Genomic DNA, 20,517 nt, shown 5'->3' with positions numbered 1-20,517 from the left:
GCACTTCCTGTGTCCTGGCTACTGTTCCAAGGGCCATTCATTCATTTACTCCTTATACCATTTCTCCTGAGGAGATGCTGTTTTTATCCCAGTTTTACAGGTGAGAATGGGGCTTAGGAAGCTCAGACTTGCCGGAGGATTAAGGAGCAGAGACCTGCGCCCAGGCAGAGTCGCCCCCTCTTAGTCGCCCCCTCTTAGCCACGCCACCATGCAGCTTGGAGGCTTTACTCAGCACCCGGTCCATCCACTGATTTTTCAGAGAGGTTGCATGTTTGATCTGGCAGGACTGCATCGGGCTGTGAGCTCCTCAGGCGGCTGCTGGGTCTGATTTGTCCCCATTCCTGGTCCCAGCATATGGAGGACCTGGCCCAGTGAGTGCCAGGAAGGCAGCGGCTCAGTGTGATGGAGAGAGCTTGGGCAGATGCACTTTCTAGCTGTGGGACCTTGAGAAAGTGACTTCACCTCTCTGAAGTCATAGGTACAAAGGTAACCACAGCACAGAGCTGGGCTCAAATTGCTCGGGAATAACAGATTGGTGTTATTGACAAGAGTAGTAGAAGAGACCGCTGTTGAATGGATGCATTAGAACAGGGGTTGGCAACTTCTTTGGCAAAGGAGCCAATGGTAAATATTTTTGCCCCTGCAGGTCATACACTCTCTGTGGCAACTACTTAACTCCAGGCAATAGTAAGCACATGGGTGTGGCTCTGTTCTAATAAAACTTTATTTATATGGACACACATTTGAATTTCATATAATTTTTTTTTGTCTTTGTCTTTTTAGGGCCACACCCACAGCATATGGAGGTTCCCAGGCTAGGGGTCGAATCGGAGCTGTAGCTGCCGGCCTACACCACGGCCTACACCACGGCCTACACCAGATCCCAGCCGCGTCTGTGACCTACACCACAGCTCACGGCAATGCAGGATCCTTAACCCACGGAGTGAGGCCAGGGATCAAACTTGCAACCTCATGGTTCCTAGTCGGATTTGCCTCTGCTGTGCCATGAAGGGAACTCCTGAATTTCATATAATTGTTATGTGTCAGAAAATATTACTCTTTGGGTTTGTGCTTTGTAGGGCCACGCCTGTGGCATATGGAAGTTCCCAGGCTAGGAGTCAAATTGGAGCTGCAGCTGTTGGCTTATGCCACAGCCACAGCAACACAGGATCCAAGCCACATTTTCGATCTACACCACAGCTCATGGCAATGCTGAATCCTTAACCCACTAAACACGGCCAGAGATTGAACCTGCATCCTCACGGATACTAGTTGGGTTTGAAACCTGCTGAGCCACATGGGAACTCCAGCCTTTAAAAATATAAAAACCAGGAGTTCCTGTTCCAACTAGGAACCATGAGGTTGTGAGTTCGATCCCTGGCCTCGCTCAGTAGATTAAGGATCTGGTGTTGCCGTGAGCTGTGGTGTGGGTTACAGACATGGCTCAGATCCGTCTTTGCTGTGGGCTGTGGTGTAGGCTGGTGGCTACAGCTCTGATTCGATCCCTAGCCTGGGAACCTCCATATGCCACAGGTGCAGCCCCAAAAGAAAAAAAAAAATGTATATATACCATCAGCAGCTCACAGGTGCTACAAAATGAGGCAGCGGGCTGGATTTGGACTGTGGCCCTCATTTGCTGACCCCTGCAGTAGAATGTGCGCTCAACAAGGGATTTTTGAAAACTTGGCTTGCTGTCGTAGCCACAATGCCCAGAGCAGTGCCTTACATGTAGCAGGCACTCCGTACTAATGGAGTGAATCTGGATATGGAAATGGGTGTTGGCCCTTTAAGGCTGGAAGGTGGAAGACAGGAAAAGAACATTCCAGATAGGACATCAGCCAGAGCAAAGGAGTCAGGGGTGCGTCCAGTGGGTGCCCCCCTTTGGCCCAACGAAGCCATCGGTGCCTGCTGGAGACACCTGGGCAAGGCCAGCCATAACCAGGCGGTTAGGGGTCTGGGTGGGGAAGGAGGCAGGGGCGGGGTGGAGACTCTAAATGCTTCCACTGGGTTATCACCCTGCCCCAGCCCTGAACCACCACCAGCCTTATTTTTAACCCTGCTGACGAAAGAAAATCTGATGAAATCAAGAAGGGTGACTGATCCTGGCCCCACCCCCTGCCCCAGTTAAGGCTCCTTCTGCTTCTCCCCAGTAGGGGCGGAGCCTGCCTAGGAGACCCTCCCCAAGAGACATCAAAGTGGTCACAGGAAAAGAAATGGTTCCTGCATTCCCCTAGCAGGATCTGGATGCGGGGAGGGATCCTGGGGCTTGAGGAGAAACACTCAAGACTCCTGGGGGGGACTGGGTGGGGGAGTTGAGCAGGCTGAGAGCTATTCCGGAGAGGGCTGGATCTTCTCTTGGTCTGTCGAGCACATGCTTCTCAAATTTTAATGAGCAGTGGACGCATCTGTAGGGCTTATAAAACACAGATTCCTGGGCTCCTCCCAAGAAATTCTGATTCATTAGGTCTAGGGTGAGCCCCTCAATCTGCATTTTCAACCAGCTTCCAAAGGAGGAGGGGGCTGGGGGGGGTGGATGCATGGACCACCCTTGAGTGCCACTGGACCAGAAGAAAGCCGCTGGACGACAGCAGTTCAGCCCACCCTTCGCCGGGTAAGCTGCCAGATATATACCCGATCAGGATTGCCTCTGCCGAGACTCTTGAGAGGCTTAAAGGCCGTGCTAAGTGCTTTGGACTTCATTTTCAGCACTGTAGGAAGCCATGCAGAGGTTGTCAGCAAAGGCAGGGCTGTTGGATGTGTTGGGTTAAGCCAGATGCAGTAAAGGGGTTGCAGGGAGCGAGATGGAGGCAGGGAGGCTGCAGATGGGAGTCGGGGTCTTTGCCGGGGAGAAGGAAAGATGGAGTAAGGGCAGATTCAGGGACTGTAGGGGGCGCAGGAGAGGCAAGATGCGGTGGTTGTCGTCCGTGAATATTGAAAGGAGATGAGAAAGGGGCTGTGGGAGACATTGGGATGCCTGGCTTCAAGGGTGCTGGGCAGCCTTCCTGAAACCAGAGGCATTTGGGAGCCTGGGGGCTGATAAGGCGTGCAGTGGGTCAGATTGATGGATGTGGGTCAGACTGATGGATGTGGGTGAGGGCTGTGCATCCCTCCAACCCAGCAGCCCTCATTGCCTTGGGCCCTGTTCTGGCTGCCTTGGAAGGTCCACAGTTGATCTCCCAGAGTTTTTCAGGGCTCAGCAGAGGACTGCCTTTCTGGCCTGAGGAGTCTGGTAACACAGCTCACCAGGACAGCGGGGAAACAAGCCTCATCCAGCTCACATTACCAAAAAAGGACATTTGCTCAGTTTGAAGGTTTGCCCAGCCCTTGCCCTCCTCCCGCCACCTGGCGTGTCAGGTTTCCAGGGAAGTGTCGCTGAAAGTTTAGATCTTTGAATCACCCATAGCCATGTACAGGCAAATATGAGCCTGGGGATATGCATGTACCGCGCTTGGTTTTGATGTCACAAATGTGAATGTCATCCTCCACCTTCTGCTTCTTTTTCTCCTCCCCTTCCTCCTCCACCATCACCATCATCATCCCTCAGCCCCATCCCGGGCGAAACACTTTCTTAAGTTGCCTCTCAGTAGTTTTCAGAGCAACTCCAGGAGGGGAGAATTCTTATCCTCCAGATGGAGAAACTGAGGCACAGAGAGGCAGAGCCACTCACCCAGGTCCTAGAGTCCCTTCCGCTGGGGTGGGAACTAGAGGGGAGGTGAGTGGGGTGAGTCATGCAAGTGCCGGGTCTGATCTGGACTTTATTTAAATGTTGTTCATAGCTTGTTCGTCAAGGATTATTTTTGCATTAATTTCGACTTTTAAAAATACTGCACTAGGAGTTCCCTTTGTGACTCAGCAGGTTAAGAACCTGACCTCTCTGAGAGGATTCGGGTTCAATCCCTGGCCTCACTCAGTAGGTTAAGGATCCAGCGTTGCTGCAAGCTGCGGCATAGGTCGCAGATGTGGCTTGGATCTGGTGTTGCTGTGGCTGTGGGGTAGGCCAGTGGCTACAGCTCCGATTCAGCCCCTAGGCTGGAATTTCCATATGCCACAGGTGCAGCCATAAAAATAATGTATATATATTTCATAATATATATGTTGTAATATTTATATATTTATAATAAAGTATGTTTTAAATAATAAAGTATTGTTTATTTGGATTACTGAGTTTTGGGCATTCTCCTCAATTTTGACCTTGAGATGAATGCCTCCCTTGCACCCTAGCCCCAGTCTTGGCAGAACCAAAATTGGAATCCAGGGCTTCTGATTCCAGAACCTCACTCTTAACTATTTCCTAGGCTGCCCCCTTACCCATATGTTCACGTGTGCATGCGTGCATTCATTTATGTATTCGCTCATTCTGTAAAATATTCTTTGCTTCAGCACCCATTTTCGTGGCAGAGGAAAAGGCAGGGGCTTAGACATCAGGCAGGTCTGGGTTTGAATTCTACTAATTACTGGGCAGAGGTACAGCCTGCGGTTAAGGGCACAGACATGTGATCCCAGAATGTCTTGGTTTGAAACTTTTGCTGTCACTTGCTGGCTTGGGTCCCTTGGATGGGATCCTTAAAATCTTCTTGTGGGCTGGATTTCTCCTCTGTAAAGAGGAATGATAACATCTGCCACATAGAGTGGTTGAGGAAATTAAATGAGTTAACTTCTCTAAAACCCTTGGCATGTAGTTAATGCTTTGTGTCATGTTACTTTGCATCCTTGAGAAAGATAGCTTTCTGAGCCCTAGTTTCCCCACCTGTGAAGCAGACATAGTACAAACTACCTCCCAGGCAGTTTTGAGGATTAAAGTGGATAAGGTAGGTAAAGGGCTTGGCACATGGAAGAAGCGTCACAAAATTTATCTCTTTTATTGTGGGCTCAGTTCCCTGCTAGAGACACGCACAGATCACCTCCCCAAGGAATTGACTCCTCTGCCCATGTCGGGATACTGATCTGATCTTTCAATTCCCCAAAGGCACGGAGCTCTCACCCCATCTCAGGGCCTTTGCACATGCTCTCCCCTGGACCCGGCTCACTGATGGGCCAAGTGATGTGTCAGTTTCAGGTCTAGACTGCAATGTCACCTCTTCTTGGAAACCTTCCTTGATCCGCACCAATCTATATGAAGCCTTTTTCTTGTACATTTTCGTTGCATTCTTTATTCTTCCTTTACTGCACTCCTCACGATTGCACTTTTTAAACAATTACATTTTATTAAATCATTTTAGTTGTTTGCTTCCAGCTTATCTCCCTCACTTGAGAGGGGCTTGTCTTGTCCATGGGTATGTCTGTCCTCAACTCCTGGTCAAGCACGGCATGTGCTCCAGAGCAGCACCACCTCTGGAATCATCTGGCCTGTGATCAAAATCCCAGTTCCTGCACTTAATAATGACTCTGACCTTGGGCAAGACACCTACCCTGCCTGTGCTTCAATTTCCTTTTCTGTAAAATAGGGAAAATGTAACAATACCAGCTTCCTAAGGTATCATGATGATTGTATGAGATAATCTTCACAATTCCTTTAAAACAATGCCCCTTGATAAGTGGGGATGTTAATTCATATATTTTTTTATTTTTGGTTGTGCCCATGGCATGTGGAACTTCCCGGGCCAGGGACTGAACTGGCACCACAGCAGCAACCCAAGCCGCTGTAGTGAAAATGCTAGATCCTTAACCCACTGAGCCACAAGGGAACTCCCCCTGCCGATAATGTTTTAGCAAGCACTTCTACTAGTTAGGGTAGATTAACAGCCAAAATAAACATCCCCCAGATTTCAGGTGCTTGATGCAGTACACATCAAAGGCTTGCTTAATTTAATGTTTAAATTTAATATTTAAATGTTCCGCATCCCAGTGTGGAACCGTGGGCAGGGACTTCGCTCTGTGCAATAATTGTTTGTGGATCCAAGTTTGTTCCACTGTGTTTCTTAACCTGGGCTCCACAGGGGGTTGGTTCTGTGGATAGCATTCAGGAAGTCCATGAACCTGGATGCTGCCTTAGGTTAGATTCCCTGAAAGCTGAGTGTGAGACAAGAATTCCTGTACAGACATTTATGGAGCCTGTGCTCTCAGAAGAGAGGAGTGAGAGACGCAGGAAAGGACAGGAGTGGAGCCATGCAAGGATGTGGTTTTCACCTACAGTCCTGCTTCAGCCTGATCCCCTGGGCCCACGGAGGCTCTGGAATCTGACTTGTAACTTGGGGCTGGTTCCCCTTGGGGCAAGAGGGGGCTGGCTGGTGTCATTAGTCATTGGCTCTGGGCTCCCTGGGTTGCGGAGGGTGTTGATCTCTGGAACGAGATAGCTTCCATTGGTTGCAGTTCTCTGGGACAGCAAGGAGCCATTAGCAGGCAATTCAGCAGCTAGGGTTGGGTGCATTTGCCCAGTGAAGGATCTGGGAGGGCCCCCAAAGTGTCTACAACACATAGGAAAACCAGGAATTCCTGGTGGGGTGCAGTGAAAATGAATCCGACTAGTAACCATGAGGATGTGGGTTCGATCCATGGCCTTGCTTAGTGGATTAAGGATCCAGCATTGCTGTGAGCTGTGGTGTAGGTCACTGATGTGGCTTGGATCCTGTGTTGCTGTGGCTATGGTAGGCCAGCAGCTGTAGCTCGGATTCAACCCTTAGCCTGGGAACATGCCGCAGGTGCAGTCCAAAAAAGAAAAAAAAAAAAAAGAAGACATAGGAAAACCACATTTTTATTTTTACTGGCCTCTAACTGAAATTTAGCATTTTCTTCAAGTACAGAAATGGGCAGGAAATCACAGTACTAGCAGTATCTGTGACTTTGTCACTAATTTTCATGTCACATTACTATGGTTGCAGGTATCCTTGTAATAGCCTTTATACTAATCTATACATTTAAATTATGATTGATTTAAATGTATAGATTATGCTAATGTTTTGTTTAATATGTTAATAAAGGAGAATATATACTACAAATTTGTTCCTTTAAATATTTTGGTAACAGTGGGTCAATATAATTGTAATCCTGTGTAATTTGTGCATTAAAAAAACATTATTCTGGGAGCTCCTGTTGTGTGGCTCTGTGGTAACGAACCAGACTAGTATCCCTGAGGACGAGGGTTCTCTCAGTGGGTTAAGGACCCAGCATTGCCCTGAACTGCAGTCCAGGTCACAGACTCGGCTCAGATCTGGTGTTGCTGTGGCTGTGACATAGGCCAGCATTTTGAGCTCTGAGTCAACCCCTAGCCTGGAAACTTCCATATGCCATGGGTGTAGCCCTGAAAAGCAAAATAACAAAACAAAACAAAAAACAATTATTCAAAGAAGCGGTGTATAGGTGTCACCAGATGCCAAAAAGATCTGTGACACAAATGAAGTTAAGTTCTCTGTTCTGGGACCTTGGTCTCTGCATTCTACCAGCAACAGGGGAAAAGAGATGACAATAGAGGATAATAGAAGAGGTTTTTGTGAACTAAGCCTGGAAATGGCATAATCCCGCCTTCCCACAATGCTTTGGTCGGTCACCTGACTACACCTAACTATAGGGGAGACTGGGAAATGTAGTCCCTCTGTGTGCCCAGAAAGAAGAGGAAATGGTCAGGGAAATGCACAGCAGTCTGGGCCAGGGGGCTCAATAAATATTCATTGACAGCTGGAATGAATGAAAATTCTGTCCATGGTGTCTCCTTGTGGGGTGGGGAGAAAGAGCAGAGGGCTGGCTCTCTGGAGAGGTCCTGAGTCTCCCCCATGTTTTTGTTTTTTTTTGTGTTTTTTTTTTTAATAGCACTTTAAAAATTGCTCATTTGCATTTATAGTTGTACAATGGAGTCTCCCCCGTGTTGTCTCCTTAGGACAAGCCACGCCAGGGCCAAAGCTGAGGCAGCAGAACAGGCTGCCCTGGCTGCGAACCAAGAGTCCAACATTGCCCGCACCTTGGCCAGGGAGCTGGCCCCAGATTTCTACCAGCCAGGTAGGGCCAGCCAGGGAGGGGATGGGCAGGACAGGGTGGGGGAGGTCCCGGGATGGACACTTTTTCTTTGCTTCCTGGGAAGCTGAGATGCTCAAGTGGGTTTATGCATGCCTGTGAGTTCTAGAAGGTGTGGGGTGTGGTGCAAGCACGGGATGGGGTGACACAAGGGGTCTCTTACTGAGATAGTGGTGGGGTATCAGAGGTTCCCCCCCACCCCAGCCCCACTCCAGCCTGTCTCTTCTCTCTGGGGAATGAGGCTGCCCTGTAAGGAGGACCTCCCGGCTCTCACACAGACTTTGCATTTGGATAGAGTGGTGGGAGCCCTTCGGGTGGGAGATTGGTGCTCTCTGCATTGAAGGGTTTTAAGGTGAGTGGCACGATTAGATTTGTATTTTCTAATCATTTTTGGTTGCTGTAAGGAGACCAAAGGGAAACTAGGTGGAAGACCTGGGAGCGCAGATCTGTGCCTCGGAAGATGTTGCTTCCTTTCACAGTGCGCCCCCTGCTGGTCTCAGGAAGAGCGACACTGGCTGGCTGCCTCTGCTTTGGGTGGTTAGGGCAATAGCTGTCACCAGCTGTGAGCCAGGCACTGAGCTCAGCATTTTACAGGCATTAAAAAAAAAAAAAAAAAAAAAAAAAAAATCCTTCTATTAGTGTTCACGAACTAGTATGATAGTGTGACAAGGCCCGTTTTTCAGATAAGGGAATGAAAAGAGACCATTATCACCGTTAAGAGCGGAAACTCGGGAGCCAGACCAGCCCGGGTGCCAGACCTGGCTCTGCCCTTGGTCAGCTGGGTGACTTTGGGCCAGTGATTTCACCTCTCTGAGCCTACCTTTCTTCATCTGTACACTGGAGGTTAAATAATAGCATCCATCTCAGAGGGTTTTTAAAATGATTTAACGAGTTAATATTTGAGAATTGCCTAGAACAGTGGTGGCACGTGGTGGCTGTAAGTCAGTGCTGGCTGAGTTCGTAAATGAGACTCGGCGGGGTTAAGCGGCTTGCCACCCAGTGCTGGGACCTGGGTTCGAATCCCGCCTCCCCATGTGATCCTGGCAGGTCCGGAGTATCAGAAGCGCCGGCTGCTCCAGGAGATCCTGGAGAACTCGGAGAGCCTGCTGGATTCCCCCGACCGGAGCCCCGCCGCCGCGGGGCTCCCGGAGCGGCCCCGCGAGAGCCCGGAGCTGCACGAGCGCGAGACCCCCGGGCCCGAGGCTGGCCCTCCGTCGCCAGCCGGGACGCCCCCGCAGCCCAAGCGGCCCCGCCCTGCGGCCACGTCCAAAGACGGCCTGCTGAGCCCGGGCGCCTGGAACGGCGAGCCGGGCGGCGAGGGCAGCCGGCCGGTCACGCCATCCGAGGGCGCGGGCCGCCGCAGCCCCGCGCGGCCGGCCAGCGAGCACATGGCCATCGAGGCGCTGCAGGAGCCGCCCGCGCGGTCGCTGGAGCCCGAGGTGGCGCTGTACCAGGGCTACCACAGCTACGCCGTGCGCACCGCGCCGCCCGCGCCGCCGCCCTTTGAGGAGGAGCCCGAGGTCCCCGCGGCCGGCTCCGCGCCCCCGTCCCCCGCCGCCGGCCCAGGGTCGGCGCCCCCGCTCCGAGGCCCGGACCCGCGCCCGAGAGCCCCGCCAAGCTGGAGCCCAAGCCCATCGTCCCCAAAGCCGAGCCCAAGGCCAAGGCGCGCCGGACGGAGGCCGAGGGCTGACCAAGGCCGGGGCCAAGAAGAAAGCTCGGAAGGAGGCTGCGGTGGCGGCAGAGGCCGAGGTGGAGGTGGAGGAGGTGAGGCTGTTGGCGGTAGGGCGGCTTTCCTAGAGGTGGGAGAGCCGGAGGTAGGATTCGGGGTGGCACAGGACGGGGCAGGGGGTAGACCCCAGCAGGGACGTGGGCTTAGTCAACCATACAGCCTAACTCACCATCACACGACAGAGACCCCCCCACCTTGGGGCGGGAGGCTGGCCTTTTTCTCGGGTCGTCTGGGCAGTTATTTATTTATTGATGTATGTATTTTTCTGCTGTACAGCATGGGGGCCAAGATACACTTACATGTATACATTTTTTTTTCCACCCTTGTTCTGTTACAGTATAAGTATCTAGACATAGTTCTCAATGCTACTCAGCAGGATCTCCTTGTAAATCCATTCCAAGTTGTATCCATAACCCCAGGCTCCCCATCCCTCCCACTCCCTCCCTCTCCCTCCAGGCGGCCACAAGTCTATTCTCCAGGTCCATGATTTTCTTTTCTGTGGAAATGTTTGTTTGTGCTGGATATTAGATTCCAGCTATAAGCAGTTCTTTGAAGAAGGAGAAGGCCAGGAATCCTAAGTGGCTGGAAGAGGGGGGTAGGGTGCACCTGCCGATGGGGCATCTAGTCTGGGTACCAGTTGCATCTGCTACAAGATGTAGCAGGGAGGGCTTTCAGAGGTCGGGAGGGGTCCAGTAGGGGCCTTGTTTTGGGAGGCTGGGAGCCAGCAGCTGCTGCCCCAGAGACTGAAGCTTGGCTCTAAGGGACGGATGGATGCAGCCCCAGAGGAATTAGCAGTGGGGAAGGCCGAGTTCTTGGGTTCCAGGCCCAACTCCACCCACTGTGTGCTTTGGGACACGTTCTCGCCCCCTCTCTGGACCCTGGCAGTTTGGTTAATTATTTCCAAGAGTCCTTCCAGCTCTGATGGTCTGTCCAGGCGCTGGACCCAGCAGTGAGCAAGAGGGTGAGAAATGGGGAGAGGGAGGTGCTCTCCTGAGGACTCAGGCAGCCTCTCTCCGCTGTCCCCAGGTCCCCAACACCGTCCTCATCTGCATGGTGATCCTGCTCAACATCGGCCTGGCCATCCTCTTCGTTCACCTCCTGACCTGACTTCATCCACCAGGTGCGGCCGGTGGGGGGCGGGGGGGGGTGGCGCACGGAAGGAAGGGTCTGCTGCCTGCTGGGCCTGCGTCCAGTGGTTAACTGAGGCCCATCCACCAGCAGGGGCAGGGACCTGGAGTGTGTGGATTTGAGAGGTCTGTCCCCAACACACACACACACACACACACACACACACACACACACACGCACGAATGCACCCTCTCTCTTTAGCTCAGCATCTGCAAAGCACCCGATCTCTATTAGGTGAGCCCTGAGGGCTCCATTTATTCATTCACTAACTCATCCACTTTATTTTTATTTATTTCTTTATTTGTTGTTTTAGGGCTGCACCCGCAGCATATGGAAGTTCCCAGGCTAGGGGTCGAATTGGAGCTGCAGCTGCAGGCCTACACCACAGCCACGGCAACGCTGGGATCCTTAACCCACTGAGCAAGGCTGGGGATCCATCCTGCATCCTCATGGATACTAGTTGGGTTCGTTACCACTGAACCACGATGGGAACTCCTCATTCATTCATTTAACCACCATGTATTGAGCATCTGCTCTGCTGGGATCTAGGGCTACGGCAGGGACTCATTCCTGCCCTAAGAAATGGGGCGAATATGAAAGTAAACCTCTGCGTTATGGCTTGTTATTTAAGTCTTGGGGTTCAAATGTCAAGCAAAGCAGTTCTTGACTCCCTCCCTGCAGACAGCCCGCGGGTCTAGACTGAAGTCCCCTGGGATGGCTGGATTCCCTTCTCCCTGTGCTCCATTTCTCTCTTGCTTGCACCCATGCTCAGTCCTCTCTTCCTGAGACCCTGCTGTCAGTCGGTTGGTTCCATCAATTGGTTTTCTCCCTGTGGTGGAGCTTGGGGGCTGGGTAAGGTCCTGTGAAAAGGAAGCCGGCTGGGCTGGGCTGAAGGAAAGTGGCCTTCGCTGGGCTCAGGGTGGCCTGTCTACAAGGCAAATAAAATCTTTCCCCTGCTAGGACCAGCTCTTACTCTGTAAGTTCTGTGCTTGTGATGCTAAGAGTTTCTGCCTCTTGCCCTGCACCCGCCCCCCCGCCAAAGTCTCCCCCCCCGCCCCCGCATCCTACATTAGTGTGGGCTGGAGGTTCCTACTCAGTCAGAGGGAAGAAGGAGAAGAAATCCCTGTCCTATCACTGGATAAATAGCCAATGACAGTATTAGCCTGGTAGGTGCTGTCCTGGGGGTGGATGCTGAGCTCAGGGATGGCGGTGGGCTGGGGCAGGTCCATGCTTCATAGGGAGTCTGGGTTGCCACGAGGACTGCCAACTTGATGGCCCGAAGGATGGAGAGGGGTGAGCCAGATGGCAGTGGCGAAGGAGGGAGGAAGGGAAGAGAGTACCAGACAGAGGCGGTGAACAGGCAGAGACGGCATCCAGCAGGTGCCTTGCAGGGGCCAGGGGAGGCCTCCGGGACTTGTCTCTGGGGTCACTGAGTCAGATCCGAGGAGCAAGGCCGCCCTGGGGGCTCGGGGAGGTGGGGGTGGGGTGTGTGGTGGCGGCGGTGGCGGCGGCGGAGGTCTTGCCCCAGAGAGGACACTTCCTGAGGCTTGAACCCTGCCTGGAGCTTGGCTCAGCCTCGCCCGCCCTCCCTTCCTCCCCTCTCCCCCTCCTTCCCTCGCCCAGTCCTCTTGCCTGACCGTCTTGCTGCCTCTTTGCAGAGCCAGGAGTTCCTGCTGAGGACGCGCGGACCCATCTTTTTGCAGTGCCAGGCAGGGCGGCCGAGGAGGACTGGACTCGACCTGGATGCTGGGGTCCAGCCTGCATCCACACCACAGATGTTTCAGGAGGCTTCCAGGGGTGCCTGTGCCACGTGGCAGGTGGTGCCCAGAGGAAGAGAAAATGCTGGGCACCCTCCCAGGCTCTCTGCCCAGTGGCAGGGAAAGCCCTGATGCAAGAACCTTGGTCTTGAACTCCCCAATCTGCTCTGTCCCCATCCTCATCCTCGCCCCTAGGTCACTCCTGTCCCAGGTTTTTCTTTGTTTTGGGAGAAGTCCCCAAACCAGGATGTTAATATTAAATCCCAGCCCCCTTCTTTCTACCCTCCCTGATTTATTTTGCCCTCTGCTGCGGGGCTGAGGCATCCCAGGCCAGGGGAGGGAGTGACGCGATGCCCTCGGTGGGCCAGCACGGGAGACTCTCACACGCCCGGTCCTCCCCCCTCACGCCCGGAGCCCGCCCGCACTCTGTCCCTTGCTTACAGGGGTCCCAGATGACAGTAGAGGACTTGGACATGCTCAGTTTGAATATCCCAGGATACAGTGCTCCAATCTCCTCCCACCGGTCTAGTTAGCTTCCCTCTGGACCAATAGAAGAGGGGGAGACATGAGGAATTGGGGCCTTCGGCTGGAAAGCCCCACTGACCAGGTAGCCGGGGGGTGGGGGTGGGGAGAAGGGCTCAGGGGCAGTTAGGGTGGCCCTGATGCCTAGTGTGTCTGAGCCTGGGGCTGGCATTGCATGTGGGGTCTCCAGGATGCTGAGGGTGAGAAGGGGTCGCCCTGCAGGGACACGGGGGTGGTGACATCAAGCTCGGGGATGCCCCATAAATGGGCTGGACTGCTTCCCCTCCCAGGGGCCACTGCAGGCTTGGGGAACTGTGAGCATGGAAGCCAGGGCCAATTTCGCCGGGGGCAGACTCAGGCTGGTGCTGAAGACAGGATACCTGTCCTGTCCACGAGCATTTCCTGGGGAGAGGGGAGCAAATCTGGGGCTCCCACGGGGCGCAGTCTGTGATAATAAGCCCCTCAGCTTGCTTGGCAGAAGATGGTATTTGCATGTAGCCCATTACGGGGGGTTTTGAACCACCCTGGTTCTCTGGGCCCTGGTGCTGGCTGGGGGTGGGGGTGGCAGTGGGAGGGGCTGCGGCCTCTGTCCCAGGGAGGATGGAGGGACCACCTTCTAGGCCCCTCCGAGCCCAGGGAAGGGCACAGTGATGGCACCAAGCAGGGCTCTCTTTCTGTCTCTTGGGGCGTCTCGGCCTGGCCTCCCCAGAGCAGCTCTTGGACCTGACGTTTGCTTCGGATGGGCTCGGCTTTCCCTCTCTCAGTACCTGGGAACCTTCCCCGCGGCTCCTCGGCTTTACACTCACTGTTTCAGGCACCGCTGGGGCCTCAAGGCGTGGTTGGAACCTTAGACTGCCTTTCTGCAGAGAGGAACGGGGGTTCTCTCATCATCTACGGGCTCTGTATTTGTGTGGGAGCTTTTCTGGCCAACTAGGGAGTGAGGGGGTGGGCTGGGGGCACTGCTCAAGGCTGACAGGCTCCAGGCCTCGGCGTTGGGGTCCCTGTCCCTGTCCTGCGTTTTTGATCTGGCCCAGGGCTGGGGATAGCCTTTGGCAACCAGAACTCCTGGGTCTTGTTTGGGGAGGGGAGTGTTTGGGGTGAGGGTTCGGGAAGCTGCCGTCTGTGCAATAATAAACTTGCATCTGGTCACAGGCTCTGGCTGGGCTGCAGTGTCTACTTGTGGGCCCAGGACAAGGGACTGGCTGAAGGGGGACGAGAGAGGCCAGGACCCTGGATCATGCCGGTCCAGGCCCCGTCTCTCTCAGTTCCTATAATAGCTCCTGAGGGGCAGTTGACGGGCTTCCATTTTGGAGGGGCGCCCCAAAAGGCCGCTGACCTTCTAGGACAGACCCTGAGTTTCTAGAGCAGATTTCCAGACCAGCATGTAGTGGAAGAAAGATCCTGCCTTTTTTTTTTTTTTTTTTTTTTTTTGGCTTGCCCATTGCATATGGAGCTCCCGGGCCAGGGATCAGGTCTGATCCGCAGTTGCAACCTAAGCCGCAGCTGTGGCAACATGGGATCCTTAACCCACTGGGCCCGGCTGAGGGTGAAATCTGCGTCCCAGGGCTCCCGAGACAGAGCCAATCCTACTGCACCACAGCAGGAACTCTGAGATCCTGCCTTTTGAAACTGGCCCCCTTGGGCTCTAGTCCTGCTCGGTGTCCTTATTTCACTTCTCTGAGCCTCAGTTTCCTCATCTATAAAATAGGGAAAATAATAATGCAGGGGTTGTAGTCAGGATAACATTGAATGTGGAAGCTTATGTAAAGCCCAGTTGTTGAGAGCAGTGAGAAATGCAGACTTTCAGAGTTCCCCCTTGTGGTTCAGCAGGTGATGAGGGGAGCGGGAGTAGCCAGCCCAGTTGGCTATCTACAGACTGGCTGTGTGTGTGTGTGTGTGTGTGTGTGTGTGTGTGTGTAAAGTAGGGTATGGAGTTGGGGTGCAGGAGCATGGCTTAATCAGAATCACATGGAACCGTTTGAAAAGAAAACTTATTCCTGAGCCCCCTTCCGAACCTAGGAATCAGGTAAGGCGGGTCAGAGTCGGGCGCCCCCTGGTGGCTGAAGTACAGCACGCAGCCAGGCTGGCCCCTTCTCCAGCCTTGACCACTGGCAGGTCTAGAAGTTTACCCTGTCCCAGGTCCAGGATCCTTTTACGGTGTCTTACGCCACAAGGGAACTTAAAACCACCTTGTGGACATTTCCAGGGCCCATACTTACTGACCACTGCCTTGGGGTTTTGGCAAGATTCTTCCAGTGCCTGGAAAAAGGGAGGGGCCTGGGAGCTGTGGGATTCAGACTGGGGATTCAGGGCAAGAAGAGAAATTTCTTCATCTCTGATGAACCCACAAAGGACCCAGCTGTGCTGGGAGAGGTGCAGGCCCAGAGGACGACCTCTGGAGGCCTCAAGCTTGGAAAAGTTATATGGCACACCCTCAATCATGTAGCTCAAGATGAAAACAATAGCTAAACTGTAAAACGCAAAACTTGCATGTACGCTGAAATTAAAATAGTTCTTCATTTTTTTTTCTTTGTGCAAAATTTTGACTGTGTCTGTGGAGGCTGAGCTGCTCCTTCCCTCTGTTTCTCTCTGCTCTGTCTTGCAGGTCCATGGAGGGAGGGAACCCTTACAGTCAGTGGAGTCAGGCGTCTGTGGGTTACTTTATCCAGTGGCAGAATTGGCTGTGTGGCTTGGCTCAATAACTCTAAATTCAGGCTGCTGGTTCCAATCCTGGCTCTGTCCTTTAACCTCTCAAATTTCTTGATTTCTTTCCCAAGATGATGATAACGATGCCACCTGCTTCTTAAGATTAAAACTGTGAATGAAGCTCTGAGCATAGTGCTAGGGGCCTAATCGGAGCTGTGGCCATTGGCCTACACTACAGCCACAGCCACAGCCACATGGGATCCGAGCTGTGTCTGTGACCTACACCACAGCTCACAGCACCACCAGATCCTTAACCCACTGAGAAAGGCCAGGGATCGAACCCACAACCCCATGGTTCCTAGTTGGAGTTGTTAACCACTGAGCCACGACGGGAACTCCTGATATATGTACTCTTATTCAATCTTCACAGCAACCCCACGCTGTCTCTATGAGTCTCTCTGTTTTACTGATGAGGAAATGGAGGCTTGGAGAGATGGAATGATGGGTTCAGAGATTCACAGGGAGGGAAGGGCAGAGCTTTGACTTTCCCACAGCAAAGGAGTGCGCCTCCTGGAGGTAAGCCGGCTAAGAGCAGATGGCTACTGGACAGGGGGATTGCTGAGGGGATTCATATATTGGAAGTGAGTGGATGAGAGGATTCAGGATTTCTTTTTTTTTTCTTTTTTCTTTTTTTAAAATTGTATGTATTTTTAAGGACTGCACCCGCAGCATATGGAAGTTCCCAGGCTAGGGGTCGAATTGGAGCTGCAGCTGCTGCCTACACCACAGGCACAGCAACCCCAGCTTTGAGCCACATCTGTGACCTTCACCGCAGCTCACGCAAGGCTGGATCTTTAACCCACCAATGGAGGCCAGGGATGGAAACCCGTTCCTCATGGATAATACTCAGGTTCATCACCACCATGGGAATTCCCGGATTAGAGTTTCTTTTTTTTTTTCGGTCTTTTGTCTTTTTTAGGGCCGCACCTGTGGCATATGGAGGTCCCAGGCTAGGGGTCCAATCGGAGCTGTAGCCGACAGCCTACACCACAGCCACAGCAATGTGGGATCCAAGCCACGTCTGCAACCTACATCACAGCTCACGGCCACGTCGGATCCTTAACCCACTGAGTAAAGCCAGGGATCGAACCTGCAACCTCGTGGTTCCTAGTCAGATTTGTTTCTGCTGCACTACTGAAGGAATCCCAGGATTAGAGTTTCCTGCAGGAGCTTGGGGACAGAAGGAAAGGTTCCCTTCAAGAAGCTTGAAGATACGACCTCCAAGGTTGCTGAGGTGGAGGGGCTAAGATATCAGCTAATCTGGCCCCTCACCAATCACAGGGGAAATGGAGGCGGGAGAAAGGCTGGCAGCTTGCCAGAACCACCCAGCAAGTCAGTGACAGAGCCAGGACTGAGGGACAGTGGCGCTTTGCCCACAGGCTGACTGTGGGTGGGCCCCGCCAGCCAAGAGGGCACAATCAGGTCCTCTCTCAGCCCCCATTTTTAGTGATGTTAGAGCTAGCTATTCATGCCCTGGGGCTACTGGGTCAGCGAAGGGTACCATTCTGAGCTTTGTTTCTCACTTTCTCTGTGAACCCAGAATCACCATAGTTACCACCCAGGGCCAGCTACATGCACCCCAGCCTTGGTTTAATGCTTTGCTGTCAGCATCTTGAAAGGTCTTAATTTTTGAACAAGGACGCTGCGTTCTCATTTTGCACTGGGTCCCCCATGTCACATAGCTCCTCCTGCACCATCTTTTGGGGGTGGGCTCGATGTGGGCCAGGCACTAATCTGTGCTGTACATATTGTTACTGTGTCCATTTTACAGATGCAGAAACTGACAAAGATATTAAGTTATCCAGGGTCAGGATTTAAACCTGTGCAGTCTGACTTCAGAGGTGTCCTTGTAAAGGTGACAACATGTTACCACTGCAGAAGGGGCCTGGGGTCTGGGCCACCAGGTGGCTGGTGCTTAAGCTCAGCCAGGATGGTATTTCCAACGTGTCCCCAGTGGGGAAACGGAGGGGAGAGGAAAAGGATCGCAAGGAGGCAACTTCCCCGGAGACAAAAGAACAAAATATCAGCAGGCAGAAAAGCAACCTCCAGCCTCATTTTTCTTCCTGAACAGCCAGCCCCTCAGAATGCACCCACTGCCCAATGGCATTCTCTTGGGCCAAATGAGTTCTCATCACACAATGTCAGGATGCTTTCGGCTACATGTAACTGCAAACCAAACTCATAAAAAGCTTTAACAATATGATTTTTTAAAATCCAGAGTTCCCGTCGTGGCTCAGAGGGTTAAGAACCTGACCAGTATTCAGGAGGATGCAGGTTCAATCCCTGGCCTCCCTCATGGATTAAGGATCTGGCATTGCCTCAAGCTGTGGTGTAGGTTGCATGTGGCTCAGATCTGGCTGTGCCTGTGGCATAGGCTCCACCTTCTCCCCCGACCTCTGAGAAGGAAGGAAGTCTCCTCTCCAGGCAGAACAGCAAGCGGGGTGGAGAGTGTGTGTGTCCAGCTGGAGATAGCGACAACACAAAGTGTCACCAGGCCCCTCCAGTTTGGGAGGAAAGCGGTGACACACTCATTTCTCCCCCGGCATTTGATGCTAATTATCTTCATTCCAAGGGCGTTTTCACTTTCAAAGAGAAGTCTGGATGGAACACTGCATAATCCAAAGGAATATTTTGCTCCGGTAAAATCTGAGGTAACCACAGGGGATCTGGGTTTTTTGTTCATTTGTTTGTTTGTTTTTGGGCCTCAAGCCAAAGTAAGCCTTCCTCACCCCCAGCCAATAGAAGAAAAAATATGCACTCACCTATTGCCTTCTAACGAGAGGGAAGGACATTAGCAGTGTGGGTCCAGTGGCCTTCTGAGTGCTAGGATCATGCCAGCATCATCTAGGATCATGGCCAGGCCTTATTAAAGGCTATTAATACCACTTGCACAGCTGAGTGACATTATATTGTCTCATTAAATTGTCACAGCCACTCCAGGGATTGTAATTGTTGGAGGTGGGGGATGGAGGGTCAGGGTTGAGTTCAGTGAATGACCTGTTATATACTTATATCTGGCGGAACTGGATTCAAACTCATTGTCTCTGACCCTAAAGCCCAACTTGGCTCCTCTTAGTCCTGCTACTCTGTGCTGCAGTTTTTGTGGGTGACCACCAGGCGGCGCCACCGCTCCACACATAAAGGTACTCACAAATTCGCTCGAGAAAGCTGCTTTTATTAAAAAATTCATCACCACTGCTATTCTCTGATTCACCATAATAATAACAGCTACTATAAATTAAGCACTTACTATATGCCAGGCCCTGCACAAGCACTTTACATGCATTATTTCATAGATTCCTCACAATAGCTCTATGATTTCAAACACCACTGTTTTTGCAGGTAAGAAGCTAAGGTTTAAACCAGGTCTCTCTGTCCATCTTCAAGGCCGTAACTCTTAACCACACTCTAAATGGAGGGCACAGACTAGATACTTGGAGGGTGAACTTGGCTGGCAAATTTGTTGGGTTCAGGCCAGCCTGGTGTTTTAAAATACGTTGAATTTGGAGTTCCCATCATGGCTCAGTGGTTAACGAATCCGACTAGGAACCATGAGGTTGCGGATTCAGTCCTGGCCTTGCTCAGTGGGTTAAGGATCCGGCGTGGCCGTGAGCTGTGGTGTAGGTTGCAGACGCGGCTTGGATCCCACATTGCTGTGGTTGTGGTGTAGGCCGGTGGTACAGCTCCGATTGGACCCCTAGCCTGGGAACCTCCACATGACATGGGAGCGGCCCTAGAAAAAGAAAAAAGACAAAAAAAAAAAAAAAAAAAAACCCAAAACGTTGAATGTTTTTAGGCAGGGCAGTCAGCCTACACTTAGCCACAGAACTCACCACGCCCTGTCGTCTCTTTCCCTGGTGTATCTTACCTGCCCAGCTCCGACATCATTTGAAAGCGCAACTTGATGTATGCCAATAACAATTTTTGACTCCATTTACACTAATAACATTTTGTGGAGTGGGAAAAAAAAGCACTGGGGGAAGCTTGGAGGTTCAGGAAGGCAGTCAGGAGAGGTGACAAATAACGGTTGTGGCCCAATGTCATTCCAGAGACAGAAGAGGCAGTCCTGTCTTTCAGTGCTGTCCCCTGACGGGTCAGTAAACATTCTTTAAGGAATTGCAGGGTGTGTGGCTCCACATCAGATGTGTGAGTTTCCTGGGACAGATGATGGTGAGCTGGAGGTGGACGTGACACCTCTTCACAGTGTCCCATTCTGCCAGACACAAATGGGTAACACAGGGACGTTCACCTCACCTTGACCCTTCACCCCCTGCCCCGATCCCGTGGAGTGGCTCTGACAATTTAATGAGATAGAATAATATTGAGGAAGGGTAAGCAAAATTGGAGACATATGAGCCCTAACCCACCCCTTTTTTCTCCACAAAAAGAGGTGAAAAGGAGTTCCCATCGTGGCTCAGTGGGTACGAACCCAACTAGTATCCATGAGGACGCAGGTTCGATCCCTGGCCTTGCTCAGTGGGTTAAGGATCCAGCATTTCTGTGAGCTGCAGTGTAGGTGGCAGACTTGGCTCGGATCCCGCGTTGCTGTGGCTGTGGTGTAGGCCGGCAACTGTAGCTCTGATTAGACCCCTAGCCTGGGAACCTCCATATGCTGTGGGTGCGCCCCTAAAAATTAAAAAAAAAAAAAGGATGTGTACCCCACACCCACATTCCCACCAGCTACAGCAGCAGCAGGGGACTGAGCAGGCCGGCCCTGAGATTTGAGGCCCC

General features: G+C 52.3%; 1 protein-coding gene across 1 annotated transcript in view; it reads left to right on the top strand.

Annotated features, from left to right (window-relative positions):
- The window catches only part of JPH2 (junctophilin 2), a 75,025-nt gene extending 59,421 nt beyond the window's left edge, over positions 1-15,604 (top strand). The window contains 6 exon segments of the mRNA XM_021077520.1: positions 7,811-7,929; positions 8,992-9,525; positions 9,528-9,620; positions 9,623-9,708; positions 10,700-10,793; positions 12,460-15,604. Coding sequence (XP_020933179.1) covers positions 7,811-7,929; positions 8,992-9,525; positions 9,528-9,620; positions 9,623-9,708; positions 10,700-10,780 — 913 coding nt within the window. The 3' untranslated portion in view covers positions 10,781-10,793; positions 12,460-15,604.

The sequence above is a fragment of the Sus scrofa genome, chromosome 17, assembly GCF_000003025.6.
Source record: "Sus scrofa isolate TJ Tabasco breed Duroc chromosome 17, Sscrofa11.1, whole genome shotgun sequence".
NCBI lineage: Eukaryota > Metazoa > Chordata > Mammalia > Artiodactyla > Suidae > Sus > Sus scrofa.
The sequence above is the reverse complement of the archived record's forward strand: the minus strand, read 5'-3'. Positions and strand labels throughout refer to the sequence as shown.